At 33.1% G+C, this 19,428-nt stretch overlaps 1 protein-coding gene across 12 annotated transcripts in view; it reads right to left on the minus strand.

The window, feature by feature from the left end:
• Positions 1–441: 441 nt before the first annotated feature.
• The window catches only part of CAPS2 (calcyphosine 2), a 64,400-nt gene continuing 45,413 nt past the window's right edge, over positions 442–19,428 (minus strand). For all 12 annotated transcript variants that reach the window (XM_021922611.2, XM_021922615.2, XM_021922613.2 and 9 more), the window contains 6 exons: positions 18,198–18,316; positions 16,814–16,890; positions 14,783–14,937; positions 10,086–10,205; positions 7,424–7,520; positions 442–3,505 (listed from right to left, as the gene is read on the minus strand). In XM_021922611.2, coding sequence (XP_021778303.2) covers positions 3,330–3,505; positions 7,424–7,520; positions 10,086–10,205; positions 14,783–14,937; positions 16,814–16,890; positions 18,198–18,316 — 744 coding nt within the window. In that variant the 3' untranslated portion in view covers positions 442–3,329. The remainder of the gene's footprint in view (positions 3,506–7,423; positions 7,521–10,085; positions 10,206–14,782; positions 14,938–16,813; positions 16,891–18,197; positions 18,317–19,428) is intronic.

Genomic DNA, 19,428 nt, shown 5'->3' on the forward strand with positions numbered 1-19,428 from the left:
TGAGCTGAGTATAGGGAGATGAGCTTAAGAAAACCAGATCTTTTAGGTTTTATGTGTTAAGGTCAGAGCTTGAAGTTTTCTGAGAGATATGAGGTATCAGAGAAGAATTTTATTCAGGAAGTACTGTATATTGCAAAAGTGCATTCCAACATCAATGGGTTGAAACAGCATTGGGAAGGAGGCAGAGTTGATGAGGGGGAGTACACATGACAAGTGGTAAGAGTTTGAACTAAGGCATAAGCATTGAAAACAGTGAATGAGAGAAATTTAAAGAACCAATGGATAAATTCAAGAACCAATACACCTGAGACTGAGTGGATAATAGAGAGTGTGAGAAAAATCTAGAATATCTCAGAGCCTTGGCCTACAGCAAGGGTAGTGCCACTCACCCTGTACAAATGACTGACTGGCAGAATAAATAATGATTAAGTGCACAGTGGCTCCAATATGAAGCATTTATTCCTTATTAAGTACATCCAAGAAATCAATTTTCCTCAGTAGTTTATAGAACTTTAAAATAAAAATGGAAGGATATGACAAGAGCTTCTTCTCATGATCAGAAACTAATACATCCATGTCTACTCTGCAGATTCTCTTTGCTCTTCTCTTGCTTGGCTTGTTTTATATATGCTCATTACCTTCTATTTCTTTTTTTAAAGTACTTTCTTTTTTGTAAGCATTTCATGTTTGTCCTTGCTGGTCAACCTGGTAGTGATTACAGCTTATCAAGGTACACGTTTTATATCTGCAAGCACTACAAACCATAATCTGATAAAAGCATGTTACATAATCTGCAGTAAACATAGCCTAATGTACACAATTCTCTCCTAACTGATAACAACTTAAACAGGAAGTCAAAAGTAATATGTAAAATAAGATATGATCTATAGCTGTATCAAAATCATGAATTACTCTAAGTGACTTCCTCTCTGCAGAGTCACTGGTTCATTAGCACATATATTTATATACTATAAAATTTAAAACAGGGACATACATTTTTAACTATACTATAATTGCTGCATCATTCAAATATGTATGTCCTTTCCATTAAAAGTTAGCTTAAAATTCCTATATAATATCCCTTATCTTTTTAATAAAATGAGTTTTTCCTTAAAATTCCCTAAACTTTTACTTTTAAAATGTAAAAATAGAAAAATCAATATATACAATTCCATAAACAGTATGGTTAACTGAGAAAGCAATTATATAGCATATAAGCAAGTAACTTCCAAAGATATAGAGATCTATAAAATATACATAACTATAAAATTCATGTAACAACATTACAACATATAATGTAATATTTTAAAGTTTTCAAAAGGTCTTTTAGAATTACAAAGACTATTAAGCATAGGATTTCAAAAGTCAGTTGTGTTGTGGATGTTTGAAATGTCACTTCTCTTAAATGCTCTTTTATTAAGTTTAATACTAAATAACAGGTTTTACTATACCAAAATCAAAGAAGAATGCAGGCAGTGAGGCAAATCCAAAAGCAGAATGATTTACTGTGTCACCAATTCTAACAAAATACACCAAAAAACATCTCATAAGTAGAGATATTTCCTACAAATAACCACATGTGAATGCTTATATTAGGAAGATTAAGATGACTATTAGAAGTATGCTGTCTTGTTAACACGTTACATTCCAAAAGTAGCTTCCCATTTTTTTTACAGTATAACAGACTACACAGTTTCTGATTATAGAAACAGAAAAATATGACATGCCAACATTAAGAATAGGTTTCTTAAGAACTAAATAAAAATTATCAATGAAAAACGCACTATATGCATATTGAGCACCTCCAGTATTAGTCATTTTTAACAAGAACAATTTGTATGGTTTAAGATTTCTATAGTTGGATAAATTTTTTCAAGAAAAAGATATGTGACAAAAATAGTGTTATAGACTTATTTCTGCCAAAATGTCTTCTAGCATATTGTTTTAATTTTAATAACCAAATTTTTTAAAAAGTCAAGAAATAAAGAATTTAGCCAGTGAAAATAGCACTAAGAGGTTTACACATATTTTCCCTCTCATATCTTAGTACTAAGTTTTAGTACTTTCTCAAATCTTGAAAAGCGCAACTTTGAATTTGTTGGGTACACATGTATCACACTTCTCATGTTGCTGCCAAGTACAGATGGATACAGTGATGTCTAAAGTCATATTCTACAAAGTAAATATTTTCATTTTTGAATCACTTATTTTTTCTAATTTATGTTACATTAACATAGAAAATTTAATTATGAAGTTGGAAACAACTCATAAAGTTGTCTCTTTTCTCTGCATTCCCAGGAAGAAATGACTAGCAAAGAATTTAGAAAGAATGACTACAATACATGTAACTATTAAATAACATATATTTAGAAGGAAATGTTTCAATTGTTTGTTATACAAAAAGAGATGTTTAGAATATGATACATTCATTTTAGGATACAAAATATGCTTTCACATTTTAGGCAATAATTACTGAACTATTCCTTAGATTCATATTTGCAACAATACACTTTTAGGATCTTTGTTTAAAAAGATAATGTATTGATCTTAATAAAGAACATTTCCCATTCATATTGTATTGTTTCTAGCTAAATAACAATTGTATGCTGGTAAAAAGGATGCTGTTTTAAAACAGAATAAAAGAACAAATACAACTGGTCATTACAAAAACTACATTGTGCTCTATTTAACCAACAACAGTACATAATTTAGAAGACAAAGATATACAAGACAAGTCAGTATTTAAATGAGCATCATAGGGGTAAACCTCCATCATTCTAAATATTCTATATACAGAAAACATCTATAATCACACTGCTTGAAACATTTCTCTTGCATATCCTTTAATATATTCATATGTTAAAAACACGTTGAATTATTGCACTGGCTTTAGGCCCAATTCTAATTTATCAAATTGACAATGGTGGCAAATATATTCTGAGGAAGAGATAGCTAAAAACAATATGAAAGGACAGGAAACTTGGTTAATAAATACATGCTGCCATATTGTTTGATGCAGATGTAACTTTCCTATTGAAGTTAATAAAAAATGACCTCTAAAATATATGCAAGATAAGTAATAAACCAAAAAGACACCTTTACAAATGTATGAACATGTGAGCAGGCATATACATGCACAAATACTCACATGCCCCTACATCTACCCTTCTGGATAGTTCTTTCCAGACTCAACGAAAAAAAAAAAAAAAAAAAAAAAACAGAATAAAGGAAGTCCTAGGAAAATATATTCCAGTGTTTGATCATCCTTTACACTGAAATCATCTCTCCAATAAAATGCTTAGTGCTGATGACATACGTATTATTAAAGACTAAATCCCCCATGGAGTACGCAAGATGGTAACAAAATCTTCATCATCTATTATTTCTATACTTAAACCTTCATAGTAATCTTCAAATTCACCATATGAAACTTCATCAGACTTGCTGCAGGCAAATTTTAACGTTTCTAGAAAGGATGATTTAATTTCTTCCTCTGTTGAATGGCCTGTAAAATAGTACTGGGTATGAAACAGTTTCCTAAAAAGTTCAGTGAAATGACTGATGATGATAAAGGAATACTTAATCATCTTATGAAATACATGCAACAATTTGAAATCTTTTGTCAAACTACCAGCCAATTTATTTACACATGAACTGGAATTATTTCACCTCATTCAATTTGCCACTCCTTCCCTGCCCCCTGCTCTCCTGCACTGATCTATCTCCAGGATCCTAGCATAGAACACAATTTTTTTTATCATAAAAATTTTAAAAAGAACAGAGGAATTGAAAGATGAAAGGAAGCTATAGTGACTGGTCAGATAACACTGAAAAGAGAATAAACAGAGGCCCATATACAATAGCAGAAAAGGGGTCAAAAAACTTCTATGTGACCCTCTGAAACGTTTTTTTTGTTGTTGTTTTTTATTATACTTTAAGTTCTAGGGTACATGTGCACAACGTGCAGGTTTGTTACATATGTATACATGTGCCATGTTGGTGTGCAGCACCCATTAACTCGTCATTTAAATTAGGTATATTTCCTAATGCTTTCCTTCCCTTCTCCCCCCTCCTCCCTCCCCACAATAGGCCCAGGTGTGTGATGTTCCCCTTCCTGTGTCCAAGTGATCTCATTGTTCAATTCCCACCTATGAGTGACAACATGTGGTGTTTGGTTTTGTGTTCTTGGGATAGTTTGCTGAGAATGATGGCTTCCAGCTGCATCCATGTCCCTACAAAGGACATGGACTCATCCTTTTTTATGGCTGCATAGTATTCCATGGTGTGTATGTGCCACATTTTCTTAATCCAGTCTGTCACTGATGGACATTTGGGTTCATCACTCGCCATCAGAGAAATACAAATCAAAACCACAATGAGAATTAAAAAGTCAGGAGACAACAGGTGCTGGAGAGGATGTGGAGAAATAGGAACGCTTTTACACTGTTGGTGGGACTGTAAACTAGTTCAACCATTGTGGAACACAGTGTGGCGATTCCTCAGGGATCTAGAACTAGAAATACCATTTGACCCAGCTATCTCATTACTGGGTATATACCCAAAGGATTATAAATCATGCTGCTATAAAGACACATGCACACATATGTTTATTGCAGCACTATTCACAATAGCAAAGACTTGGAATCTAAAACGTTTTAAAGTCAGGTTATGTTTTAAATAACAGGCTTAGATGGGAATACCACTCAAACCGTTTGTCTAATGGGGTGGACAAAATTAAGGTGAGAGTTAATTTTTTTCCCTCAAACCAGAGGTTCTTTAATGGACATAGACAATAATGCATTGCAAAGTGTCTTCCAAACTAAAGGAATGAAATCTGCTTTGAATATTAAGAAGTTTGCTTTCTTTTAAAAACATATACAAGAAATAGAGAAAAAGTGATTATTCTATAAAATACAAATTGAATGTAGAAAGACTGAATAATGATGCTACATAGAGATGGTAATATAAAATAATAAAATGAAGTTTTAATTGAATGTTAGTCAAGGTTAAAAATTAATCAAGATCCCATCTATATAAAAACAAATTTTGGTAGAAATTTCCCTCTTTGTTTACCATCCATACTTTTGAACAGAGGAGTTTTAATACAATTTTTATCTGAGGAAACATTTTTCACTCTGATTTATATTTCAAATAGTGAAGAATTTCATACCTCCTTTATATCCCTCACCCAGGAAATACCTACCTCCTGTCATCTATAACTGAATTTTTTTCAGTCCTCTCGGAGACTAGAAAATATTTACAGCAACAAATGTTATATTTCTAAAACTATTACATAGAAATATATTTGGGATATCCCATTTATATTAAACCTTAAAATACTTTTTTCTAATATATTACTTAAGCAAATTTAAGAAGGAATATTTTCTATAGTTAAAATTAAATTGTATGTGGTATAAGAGCCTTACCTTGAAATTAATTGTAAATTGTGAACAAACTATATCCCAGAGGTGGGCATATGAATAGATTATAATTTGCAATAATAAATAATAATGGGGTACTTTTTTTCTTCTTTGAAATACAGTGACAAGTTTTCTTCTATTTAGGAATATTTAGCTTACCTATTGTCATTCTTAATGTGAACGCAAAGACAAATTATGGAATTTCTGAAACCAAGAAAGGCTTTCCCAACAACAAAAATAAAACCCTCATCAAAAATTCCATGAAACGTAATAAACCTGAAGCTATTTTAGCAACCTAATTAATATTATTAGATGAGAAAAGAGAAAGAGAAAAAATACATCGTGTTAAACTATTTCGTTCTTATATTTAGTATGACTGAGAGAAAGAAACAGACAATGACGTGTTTAAAGGAAAAAAATACACTAGCACCAATTAAATATACACTAGAAATTCTCTTAGAGTAGCTGTAATTTATTTAATGTCATGAATAAGCAAATTAAACTATTTCGACCAGAAATAGGTAATTAGAAATTTGGAATCCAGTGATGATTAGCTTTAATCTTCATAACCAAATCTCACGTTTTTCATTTCATAATTAAAAGTGACAAATTAATCATATATAAGAGTTAATGATGATAAGAAACCAAAGTAATTACAGTGTTTCTCTTTTAATAGTAAGGAATAAAATTCTAAAAATAATAGTATTCTATAGTATTTAGCAGTACTGAATTAAAGTTATAAGTTGAAAAGAAATTATTATAAAATATGGTCAATAAATATTCCTTAAAGATGGACAATCAATAAATGTACAAATATATGTTTAACCTCCCTAGTAATGAAGGAACTCCAAGTAAAATGTTTTTTTTTTTAACCTATCAGATTGGCAAAGTGAAAGTTTTTGGCAAAGTTGTGGAGGAAAAGAACTCTTCAACAAATGGCTATCTAATCTAGTATAGTCATTTTACAATGTCATTTGGAAGTATCACTTAAAATTTTAAATGCAGACATCCCAGTCATTCTAGGTATTCATATCACTCCAGGGAAGCAGTAGAAAACAGGCCTGAAGAGTCACAAATAAGCGCATTTATTGCTTCATTAGTTGTTGATCAGTAATTAGAACTTAAAATCTAACAATAAAACAATGGCTAGGTAAATGATAGTATATTGATTTATAAAAAGAATAATATACTGCAAGATAAAAAATAACAAGGCTCAATGTAGATTAATATATAAAGAACTCCAAAACATACTGGTGAGTGTAAAAAGCAAATTATATGACATTCTCTTCAGTGTACCTTTCATGTCAAAAAAACTTCAAAAAGTATTAAATATTTATAGTATGCACATAGCCATGAAAATTCATAGAATAAGTAAAATTCATAATGTATTAGCTGAAATATATATGCTAAATGATAATTTTGACTTCTATGGAAGGAAATGTAAAGAGGAGAGTTGTGGTCAAATGCTTTCTTTATAAAAAGGATGTACTTATAAAACAATTATGTAAAAAAGTTAGAAAAAATACAGTAGGATATGAATCTCTAGAGTTACTTTATGGAATTTACAATATCCTCAAATTTTGATATATGTACGTTCATTCTATGTATAGCTCCATCCCTAGAGAAAGACACTCCTTCATTTCGCTTAAATCCTTAAGTATGGATAACTATATAAGAAGATATAGAAATAACTCTGAGAACCTGCATATGTATTTATCTATTTTCTAAAGCTATTTCATTCTTTTTAACTTAAATCCCTTACTATCTCCTAAATAGGAAATGAGTTCTATATTGATAATAAATATCAAATAAACAAACAAGTACAGGCAATAGACCCAAGAACTATTAAATGAAGAAAGGCAAATAGTTCTTAAGTTTCTGGTTCAAAAAAATAGTTTATTTCCCCCCCCCCAATGCCTCAATCTAAGGTTTAAATTAATATAAAGATATTATCTTTAAGTAATATTTTCAAAGTCCAATGCATTTTAACTCCGAATAATTACCTGAAATTACTTGAGAATGCTTCTTTGCACAGTAACATTTTCTTATGTTTGTAATAGGCACACTGCCAGTTTTGTTGAAATCCAGTTTCATAAAGGCCTAATAGACAAATGTTATTATTATTAGTTTGTTGGTTGGTTGGTTTGTTTTGAGACAGAGGCTCGCTCTGTCACCCAGGCTGGAGTGCAAGATGTGATCTCAGCTCAGTGCAATCTCCTCCCAGGTTCAAGCAATTCTCCTCCCTCAGCTGGGACTACAGGCGCCTGCCACCAGGCCCAGCTATTTCTGGTATTTTAATAGAGACGGGGTTTCACCATGTTAGTCAGGCTGATCTCGAATTCCTAACCTCAGGTGATCCACCCGCCTCGGCCTCCCAAAGTGCTGAGATTACAGGCGCGAGCCACCATGCCTAGCCTGACAAATGTTATTTTTTAAGTAAAATTATTAGACATAGGAATCTAATTTTCTATTTTATAGTAGGTTATTTCTGAGCCATAAACACGGCATTTTAAAAGTACTATACTGATATATGAAAGAACCGTTATAAATACAGGAGAAAAAGATAGTGAAGCAAGATACTAGGAAATCTGTACTCAATTAGAAAGTTCTACCACTTTCTAGTATCCTGACCTTGAGAAAGTAACCTGACCTCTATTTCCATGGCCTCTCTCCCCTGAAAACTGAAGAGATGGGTAAAAGACCTCTCAGGTAACTTCCAGCTCTAGGATTTGTATAAATGGCCAAAAGAGATTGCCAAGACGAATATTTTAACTAAAGAAGTGAATTTGCAAATATTTCCTCCCTAAAATCAATGAAAAAGTGAAATACTTTTTAAATGAGTTATGTTACTCTATTTCTTGAAATTTAATACACTTTTTAAAATGTAGTTGTGTCATTGTTCCTCTAATTCAGTGTAGCTCTGAGTATCATAAGATATCATGAAATATTTCACTGGAAGAGTATTCACTACTTAGAAAGACACAAATTACCCAAAGCAACATTCTATATTTGCAGTGGGGTCAAAACTAGAATCAAGTCTGGTTATTCACAATATTGCATTCACAGAAATATGGAAGCTGTTGTAGACTGACTTGTGTTCCTCCAAAATTCATATGTTGAACCTAATCCCAGCAGCTCAGAATATGACTGTATTTCAAGGTAGGGCCTTTGAAGGGATAATTAAGTTAAAATGAAATCATTAGGGTGGCCCCTTATCCAATATGACTGGTGTCTCCTTATAAGAAAGCAGTAGGGCCAGGCACGGTGGCTCACGCCTGTAATCCCAGCACTTTGGGAGGCTGAGGTGGGTGGATCACCTGAGGTCAAGAGTTCAAGACCAGCTTGGCCAACATGGCGAAACCCTGTCTCTATTAAAAATACAAAAAGTAGCCAAGCATGGTGGCACATGCCTGTAATCTCGGCTACTTGGGAGGCTGAGACAGGATAATCGCTTGAACCCAGAAGGGGGAGGTTGCAGTGAACCAAGATCACACCACTGCCCTCCAGCCTGGGCAACAGAGCAAGACTCCATCTCAAAAAAATAAATAAATAAAAGACAGTAGGACACAACACAGACAAAGGGAAGACCATGTGAGGACACAGAGAACAGGCAGCCATCTGCAAGCCAAGGAGAGAGGCCTCAGAAGAAACCAAACCTGCTGACACCTTGTTTGGGAACTTCTAACCTCCAGAGCTATGAGACAATAAATTTCTGTTATTTCAGTCACCTAGTCTGTAGTATTTTGTTATGGCAGCCGAAGCAAACTAATACAGAACTGCATAACACTTCTCTTGCCCTCTGTTCCCATTACCAAGATTTATGAAAGACACAAGTCTCCAATTTTGATTCCAGATTCTCAAACCTATCACCAGGAAGGACATGGAAAGCATGAATAAGTACACATTTATAAATATTATGTGGTGAATTTGTCTAATTTAAGGTTTTTACTGTGTCTCTTGCCCAGTAGAGACTAATTTCTGTATTTGAGATTTATATAATTATTTATATTATATAGAATAGCTTTGTTTCAATATTAAGTACATATACAAAAGAAAAAAAAGCTAACTACGTTGCTCAAAAGTATGATCCAAAAAATGGCTACCAAAACTCAAGTAATACGTAGCTTGCTATTAAAGTCAGTACTCCTGTTTTTAATTCCAATTTAACATGATTATTTTAATTTACAAGTTAATATTTATCATGCATATTCTAAACACCAGAGAAACATTTTTTAGTCATCATCCTAAAACAAAATGTCTGGAGTATTGACACTGGAACAGCCACAATGCTAAGAATTGTATATGCATTATCTTATTCCATCTTTACACCTATAAAATTAGGAATATTTTATAATATATATATTCACATAGCTAGTAATTTATGGAGGCAACAACTTATGGAGCTAGTAATTTGTTAACCAAAATTTGATTTCAAATTTTATTTTCCCCTCATAGTATTTCTCTAAAATATATACACAAGTTATTTTGCTTCATTCTGGGTCGATTTGTATGCATATGGACTTGTTTTCTGTTTTACTAAACCCAACATATGTTACAAGTAAATAGATTTAAAACATTTTAAATGGTAATTCATTAAACTTTTAAAATACTGAACCTAACAATCTATTAAAAATAACAATTTGAAAGATTACTTAACAAAGTTACCTTTCGAACATATGATTTCCTATGTTCATTCATTTCGCCAATAATACCACGTTTGAATTCTCCGTAATCAGCCTTACCATTGCCATTGTCATCCAGAATTAGCCATGCAGACTCAAAATCCTAGAAATAATCAGAGATAACTGTTGCAATTTTAAGTTATATATTGTCACAACAAAATCATCTTAGTTGTATTTTGTTACATCTTCTGTAGTCCTAGATACGATAACTCATTTAATAAGAAAATTGAGGAAGTTACATAAAAATCCAATCAAAGCCACTAAAAAAGTGATTCACAGGAACCTATGGTAAATGGTTCTGTAAAGTTAGGAACCATTTAGGAGTGGCAATAGCTCACAAATTTATCTTTTTTAAGTTTTATTTTTGATGGACAAATAATAATTGTATATAGTTATAGGGTACAATATGATATTTCAATACATGTATTTCAATACATGTGTATATTGTAGAATAATACAGTCATATCTATCATCTTAAATATTTATCATTTCTTTGTGATGAGAACATTTAAAATCCTCCCTTTTAGGTATTTTGAAGTATACATTATTATAAACTATAATTACCATGCTGTGCAATAGATCACCCAGAACTTAATCCACTGTGTAATGAAAACTTGTACCTTTTGACCAATTTTCTATTTTCCTTGTATACCAACCCCCTTCCCCATGCTCTGGAAACAAATTTATCTTTTCAACTTTATTTCTATATCTATACATCTACCTACATAGAGATATATAGATATCTGTGTGTGTCTGTGTATGTGTGGTTACCATTTACTCAATTTTAAACATTTAAATACTTTTAATGTATTATATCTGTGTTAATTCAAAAGTCACATTCGGTCCTGGAGTGCTTCCAATGGCATTATAACCACTAATTATATTTCTGCTAGTCTTCATGCTTGAAAATATAGATTTGAATGACTCTAATATCATGTTATAATTTACACTGAAAGGTATAATTTTGAAGAAGCCCCTTATGCCAGTTTATTCACTTTACCATTACATTACCATTTACTTCTTCAGGAAATGCACTACTTAATAGAAAGTTCTAACACAGTTTTCCTTGACAACAAAGAAATTACAGCATCATCTTCTCAAACTCAAGTAAATATATTTTTTCAATGTTTTAATCAAGTTGTTACCTTTAAATGTGAATGTAGATAAAATACCTAACAAGGTGCTTAGCAAATAATAGGTACTCAAAAAATATCATTTTCCACTCCCTCCTTTTGTTTTCAAAGAAAACTTTAACTAGAAAAACAATCTAAAGATGCCTTCCTTCCCTCAGTTCTCGACAACCCCATACATCTTTGTCTATCATAATGTACTGCACATTATGCAGACTTTAAGCGTCTGTGCATTTAAACTGAAGATGAGCTTGACCTTTAAAATCATGAGTAATATGCACAGGAGAAGACCAATTTGCTCATCCAATTCATGGATTACTAGAATTGAAAGATACTTCTTAAAGCTTAAAAGAAATAATTTTCAAGATTTGAGTAATTTAACATAATCGTCAACAAGAAATACATATTTATATTTATATATACTTAAGAGATATACATATATATACTCTTTCTTTCAAAGATATGGTACACAATGGAAAATAATTACATTGAAAAAAAGCTGAAGGAAATCACTGATAGTATCTCTATATAAATTAGGCTTTTTAGGGTACATGTCAATTTTTTTAAATCTCAAATCAGGGAGAATGGCTGACTATGCCTTCCCACAAACATTCTCTAGTGTCAAAATTAGACCTAGGTTAGTGATTCCTAAGTTCTTCTTCTTGAGCTGTTTGTATGTGCTTATCATTGCATGAGCAGTTTACAGTGATATTACAGAAAAAATATAAAATACTATTAAAATATATGATAAAAGGAGGATGCGTGCTCATATTTTCATAACATGTTCCCTCTATGTTAGAAGTCTTATATAATTACCATAGTTTTTGTTCCTAGACCTAATCATAACAATTTAGCAAATTAATCAAAAAGGGAAGTATTGTTATGATACAGAAAAAGTACTAGACGGCAACATATTAACTGGGTTCTAGTCCTACATCAGCTATTAATTACTTGTGATTTTATAAACACATACACACACAAGCACATATACACACATGCAAGCACACACACACACATATATATACATATATATTATATATATGATTTCATCCATAGGCCCAGTTTATAATTCCCGTTGCCCTTCCTTGTTCTTGTTACAATCTTTTATTATAATATTAGGGCACTTTAGGCCTCAGAAAATGGAATCTCTCTCTCTCCCTCTCTGACCTTCTCCTGCCCTTCTTTCACCTGCTCTTTTCCCTCTTCAAGGCAGGAATCATCTCCTGTCTTTCTGTGTTGGAGCTGGCCATAAAAAATTCTCTGATCTACCTTGTCTAATTGTAGGCCATAAGACCCCCATTTCAGAAGGGGTCCTGCCCCCACCACGGAGGAAGGAATGCTGCACAGAGGCCAAGAAGAGTCTGAACAGGCATTCCTTACTGGGTTTCCTTCTTCAGTCTATCAGTATTAGGTCATACACTTTTGTCCAATCACATTTCTACACAGTTGTCCATGTATCAGTCATGTCTATCCAATGTAGTCTCCATAGAAAAGTCAAGAGGACAGGGTTCAGGGAGTTTCTGGGTAGCTAAGGTTGTGGAGGTTCCTGGAGGGTGGCACCCAGGGAGGGTATGAAAGCTCTGCACTCCTTCCCCCATACCTTGCCCTATTCATCTCTTCATCTGTATCCTTTGTAATATCCATGAGAATAAACAGGTAAATATAAGTTTTCCTGAGTTTTGTGAGCTGCTCCAGCAAATTAATTGAACCCAAGGAGCAGGTCGTGGAAACCCCAAACTTGAAATTAGTTGACTACAAGTTCCAGGAACCCAAACCTGTGACTGGTGCCCTATGCAGAGTGTGTTGGGGGCAGGGGTTGTCTTGTAGAACTGAGATCTCACCCTTTGGGATCTGAGTCTATCTCTAGGTAGATAATGTCAGAATTGAATTGAATTAGAGGCTGTCCACTGGGTTTCTACTGCTTAGTATGGGTGGAACCCGCACATGCATTTGGTTGCAGAAGTATTCTGTGTTGATTATTGCTGTGTGAAAGCAGAGGAAACATAGTTTGTGTGATTTTTCCATTCTCACTCATGAGATTGTAAGCAAAGACATTAAGGTTTTCTAATTTCCTATTGTTGCTTTATTATTGTTATTGTTGTTGTTGTTTTAATCTACAAAAGGAAGAGGAGAAGTTAGATGATCCCTAGTATGTATCACTAGGTGGGCAAAAGATTAAACATCATAAAAACCAAAAAGATGGGTATGTCAGAACAATGTTAGGCAACATGATATTAGCACAGAATTGTGCAGCTGATATGGCAGATTCCCATGTAATTTTCTCATTTGAGCTTCCAAGCAACTCTAACAATAACAATTACCTCTGAATTGCTCAGGCAGAGCCCCCCAATCAAAAAAGTTAAAAGACTGGTCCAAGATCATACAGTTCAAATAGTAAAGCCAGAACTTGAACCTAAGTGTCCTAAGTTCAATTTACAGTGTTCTTTCTACAAAATACACATCTTGTGACAAGATCATTTGAAGCAAAAGAGAACAGTGCAAGAGATCCTTTATCTGAAATCCTTGAGACAAATGTGATTCATATGCTTTTAGAATAAGACCCAATCTTCTTAGTATGACGTGCAAGACTTTAATGTACCAGACGTTTCTCTCCATTCTTCTCTTTTCCTTCCTTCCATAAATTTATTCATTCAAACTAACGCATTATCTGCTTAACTTTCCGTATGCTGGGTTCTATTTCAGATGTTAGAAAAAGAGCAGGAACACAAAAACACTCTGGTCCCCACCCTGATGAGACTTAATGATTTACTTACAGGCAGAGCCAGAAAATACTTACAAAGTGGCATGAAAAAAAAATGGTAATAAAACGAGAAATTGGTATCAAAAGGACCAAAGATCAAATGGGAGTGCTCCTTTAGACAGAAGTGTCAGGGTAATGCTCTTGACAGAGAAAGCTGTGGCCTGAATGCTAAGAAAACCCAGCAAGCAAAGATCTAGTAGATTATTCACAGTGGAGGGAACAGTATGAGTGAAGATTATTAATCATTTGCAGTGTCAGAAACAGGCCACACTCCTTCCCCTCCAAGCTTTCATATATGTGTCTCCTTTTCATAAAATACACATTGTCTGATTCACACTCCTCTTTCGCCCTTGTCTGGTTAACTCTTCCTCAACCTTCAAAACTCAGCTTAGATGTATCCTCCTCCAGGCATCCTTCCATGATCTTTGTTCTCCTTCCCTAGAACCTGTCTTGGAATCAGGTATCTATCCCATGTGTTCCAAAAACATTCTCCATTGAATACATATTTTGTTTTATGTTCATTTTCCTTCAATTACGGTGATCTCAAGAGTACAGAGTATTATCTCAGAGCTTAGCACAATGCCTGGTTATTAAGCTCTTTATAAATATAGGATGGAATAATATTTAAACTTTAAAAACCAACAGGGCTTGTCACCTGATAGCTGAACACTGATAACAGGGCATAGAGAAGGAGAAAATAAATGAAAACTAAAATTTCAGTAGAACAGTGACTAATGCCACCTAAGAATAACATATTATCTGCTGCAGAGAATTTTCTGTGGCACATACCTTTTCAGACACTTCTAAGTGAAACACTTTTAGAGCTTCCTTAAAATCTGCCTTATCTAAAAGTCCATTTCCTTCCTTGTCCAACTGTTGAAAGTATTTTCCCAATTCAGTCAAAATACGAACACCTCTTTTATGTAGTTTTTCTTTTAGCACATCTGTTCAACAAGAGAAATGAAAACAAATTGTTCCTATGCATAAATGTATAAAGCTGCAGTTATCTTTCATAAGAAAATTAAAGTTGATTAACTGAAATCAGGAATTCGTGAATATTCAAACAAATCAAATGTAAGACAAAAGACTTTGGAAAATAGGATGTTTTTAATCAAGAGGATTAGCTATAAAATCACATGTAAATATGCCAGAACAATAGCACCACTGTGTGGTGGAAGTGTTATATTTTTAAAACAGAAAAATACAGTTTCACTTTATCACCAAGAGAATAACCTAAATATTACAACTAAAATCTTAGATTTTGTTGCGTAGACAACCTCTTTAACCACCCCCATATCTTTAATCTGTTTTCCTTTTCTTAGTTTTTATCAACTGAATTGCAAAATTGATGACAGTCAAGTAATTCACAAATTATCAGTTCAACATTTTAAAAATAGTTTGAAATCTTCAAATTGTAACTTGTATATAAAATAGCATCAAGGCTTTTGAATTCTATCCTACACTTACATATTTCATAAGAGGTTATTTGCTTAGATCCCTGTCATTCTCTTTGTAGCTGTTATTTCACTTACTGTGCTTTGTACCATATTTACTTAAGAATAGATTGGTAACTTTACTAAAGCAGTTATTAGATATAATACATGAGAGAAAAAAACAAATGTCACTAAGTTCAATTGTGACAAATACTGTATTGACTATGATATAATAGAGAAAATTGTTTACAAACTTTGGCATTAAGAACATTTGAGAGTCCAAACAAAACTTTTCAAATCTGTTTCTTGCCTTCTTACTGTGAGCGCCTTATCTTTAAAAGATAAATCAGGAGTCATGAAAATTCATACATTAGGTCAAGTGTGATGGCTCATGACTATAATCCCAGCACTTTGTGAGGCTGAGATGGGAGGATCACTTGAGCCCAGAAGTTCCAGACTACCCTGGAGAGCATAGCAAGACCCTGTCTCTACAAAAACAGGAAAAAAAAAAAAAAAAAAAAATTTAGCCGGGTGTGATGGCATGCACCTGTAGTCCTGGCTACTCAGGAAGCTGAGGCAAGGAGGGTCACTTGAAACCAGGAATCTGAGGTAAGCTGTGATTGTGCCACTGCACTCAAGCCCGGGCAAAGGAGCAAGGCTCTCTCTCAAAAAAAAAAAAAAAAAAAAAAAAAAAAAAAGTTCATAAATTACATGTTAACTTCTGTGATTGCTTGTTTAATACCTTTCTCCATTTTAGACTATGAGATCCAACAGAGTAACTGTCTAATCAAGTCTACTATACTGCATCTTCCAAAATTTGGAAAATGTTTTAGTATCCAAAACTGAAATATATCTAATTTATCACCCACAACAACCCTGGAAATTTAATAAGAGAAGTATTATCATCCCTGTTTTAGAGATGAGGAAAGAGATGCAAGGGATTTCTCCAAAGTCATGTGTGTTTTGAACAACAGAGTCCAAACATGAATCTGGCTCCCAATCTTGCATTTTTTTTCTTTTACGCTAGGACATCACAAACTTCTTCAAGATATTATGTAATACATAAGACAAGTATTATATTACAAAAATTACTTTTACATTTCATTCAGCTTATGCGTAAAACCCATATTATCTAGTAATTTCTAAAACACTTAATTTTATAATTCATATAATACTAGTTAGGATCATTAAAGTAAGAAAAATCTTAAAACGTTTAGAAATCCTAAACAATAAAAGTATGTATGTATACTTTTTTAAATAAGCAAAGGGTAAATATAAATCAAGTGCCACTGAGAAGTATCTGGAAAAATGTTGTTTTACTGATTATAAAAAAAAAAAAAAAGGATCAAAAATTCAAAGTACTTGAGAGTATAGTAATAACACATACCTTGAATTGCCTTGAAGACCAGCCTATCATTGGTTTCTTGAATGACTATATCATCCTCCTGGTCCATAGAAGCAGTTCTGCAATTGACATGTTCACAGGGATGAAATATATTATATATATACATATATATATATATATATTCTATTTTATAGTCTTGAGTATCAAACTCTAAGCTCTTCCCTGCTCCAGACTCAAAGAAACTCTCACACTTGGAAGAGTGCTTAGAATTTAATCAAGTCCCAACTCTGCCTTCTGCTTTGATGCCCAAGAAGATTAAATTGAGAGCTAAAATCCTTAAAATCTTATAAGGACTACTTGTAAACATTCTTGGTCTTTGTTTTGTTTTGTTTGTTTGTTTTTTGAGACGGAGTCTCGCTCTGTCACCCAGGCTGGAATGCAGTGGCGCGATCTGGGCTCGCTGCAACCTCCGCCTCCCAGGTTCAAGAGATTCTCCCACCTTAGCCTTCTGAGTAGCTGGGACTACAGGCGCCTGTCACCACGCCTGGCTGATTTTTGTATTTTTTAGTAGAGATGGGGTTTCACCATATTGGCCAGGCTGGTCTCGAACTCTTGACCTTGTGATCCGCCCACCTCGGCCTCCCAAAGTGCTGGGATTACAGGAGTGAGCCACTGCACCTAGCCAACATTCATTTTTGTAACAATTTTAATGTTTTAAATATTTAATTAAAACTATTAAATTTAAAAGCAATTTTACTTTGCAAAGCATAAGATGAAAAAATGTTATTTTTAAAAGCCCCCTCAAATGCGTTCATTTTTAGCAATATAGTAAATGATGAACACAGACTTCTTACAGCCACTTTGTAGGATATAGCCTCTAACATACATATATAAAATCACGGGAATTATGTTTTTTAAATCACATGTATATATTCCTGTTACTTAAAAAATCATTTTAAAAGCAATGTTTGATGTATAGAACTAATTTTCACTATGCACTTTATCAATCAATAAATACTGTAAGCATATGGGACCCTAAGACTTCTTTAGATACTAAAAAAGTCATCATAATAACAATGTGAAAAAAAATTGTTACAATATTGTATTGATACCCTTTTTTAAAAAAATTTATTCCTTTTGGTAATATTTGGTAAAATAAAAGTGTTATAGCAAAGGCAAATTAATAAGGTATCTTTAACATAAAAATGAATATTTTAAAATATTTGATTGATTGTAACTGTTCCCACACATGAAGTGTATTTGAGTACGAGATAGTACATAAAATAGACACACGTAGCTGTGCTTGTTTTTTAAAAATATAAACCTTAGCGAAGTTATAAATACCTTGCAGTAGAATGTCATTTTAAGATAATTTAAAAATAGTGTTTTCACCTGCTTCAAAATGCCAAATGCATATTTAACTTACTTGAGAGAATCCAAAGCTATTTGATCAATATGTGTGATTCGGAGTTTAAGAAATGTGTTTTCTTTGATGCTTTCTGGAAGGCTGGCATGATCAGAACTCAAAAATGTCAAAGTTGCACCCTAAAGAAATGAACAGATGAATGAAGCTAGAAAGTATATAAGAAATAAAATACAACTAACATTAATTTAAAATAATTGATTTTGATTAATGTGACATGATATACTTTAATAATGGTAAAAAAAGTATATTTGGAGAATGCTTATATGTATTTGGAGAAACTATACAGATAAAGAAACTAATATCTCTGTCAATCTCAGAACAGTCTTCTATTTAACAATCCATGTGAATAAAAAAAGCCAGCAATATAATAAACTCAGTTTTTTTAATGAGAATGAGAGGAAAAAAGAAAAAATAAATTAATTGAAATTATGACTTCCCTAAATAGAGCTATTGGCCCACAGAATGATATACCACAAATTGAAGAACTGTGAAGATATCTCATACTCTTTCAGCTGGACTTTTGATGACAGATATTTCCTAACTATAAAATCTAAATTCAACCTAATTAGAACATCAAAACTTCAGCCACAAAATTCCTCTCAAAAAATCTTAATCTAAACTTATAAAATTATTATTTTAATTTCTAAGCTTCTCTAATAAACATAACCAGTGCAAGGACAAATACCAAATACAATTTTTTTTTTTTTTTTTGAGACGGAGTCTTGTACTGTCGCCCAGGCTGGAGTGCAGTGGCACGATCTCTGCTCACTGCAGCCTCCGACTCCAGGGTTCAAGCAATTCTCCTGCCTCAGCCTCCAGAGTAGCTGAGATTACAGGCACCCGCCACCACGCCCAGCTGATTTTTATTTTATTTACTTACTTATTTATTTATTTATTTAGTATTTTTAGCAGAGACGGGGTTTCACCATGTTGGTCAGGCTGGTCTCAAACTCCTGACCTCATGATCCGCTCACCTGGGCCTCCCAAAGTGCTGGGATTACAGGCGTGAGCCACCGCACCTGGCCAACTGGCCAACAAATACAAATTTTAAATAGGGGCTTAATTCTGCCTGTTGCATAGAAGGGAAGGACATCCTTCCCCTCCATTTTCTCAGCACATTTACTTTACAGAATTTGTAATTATAATGTCAGTACTTTCTCCTCTCTTTGAAATGTATACAAATACTTCTGAAAATTAGATAAGCCTGTTGTCAGTTTTATGACCTACATAA

The sequence above is a fragment of the Papio anubis genome, chromosome 9 (genome assembly GCF_008728515.1).
Source record: "Papio anubis isolate 15944 chromosome 9, Panubis1.0, whole genome shotgun sequence".
Lineage (NCBI taxonomy): Eukaryota > Metazoa > Chordata > Mammalia > Primates > Cercopithecidae > Papio > Papio anubis.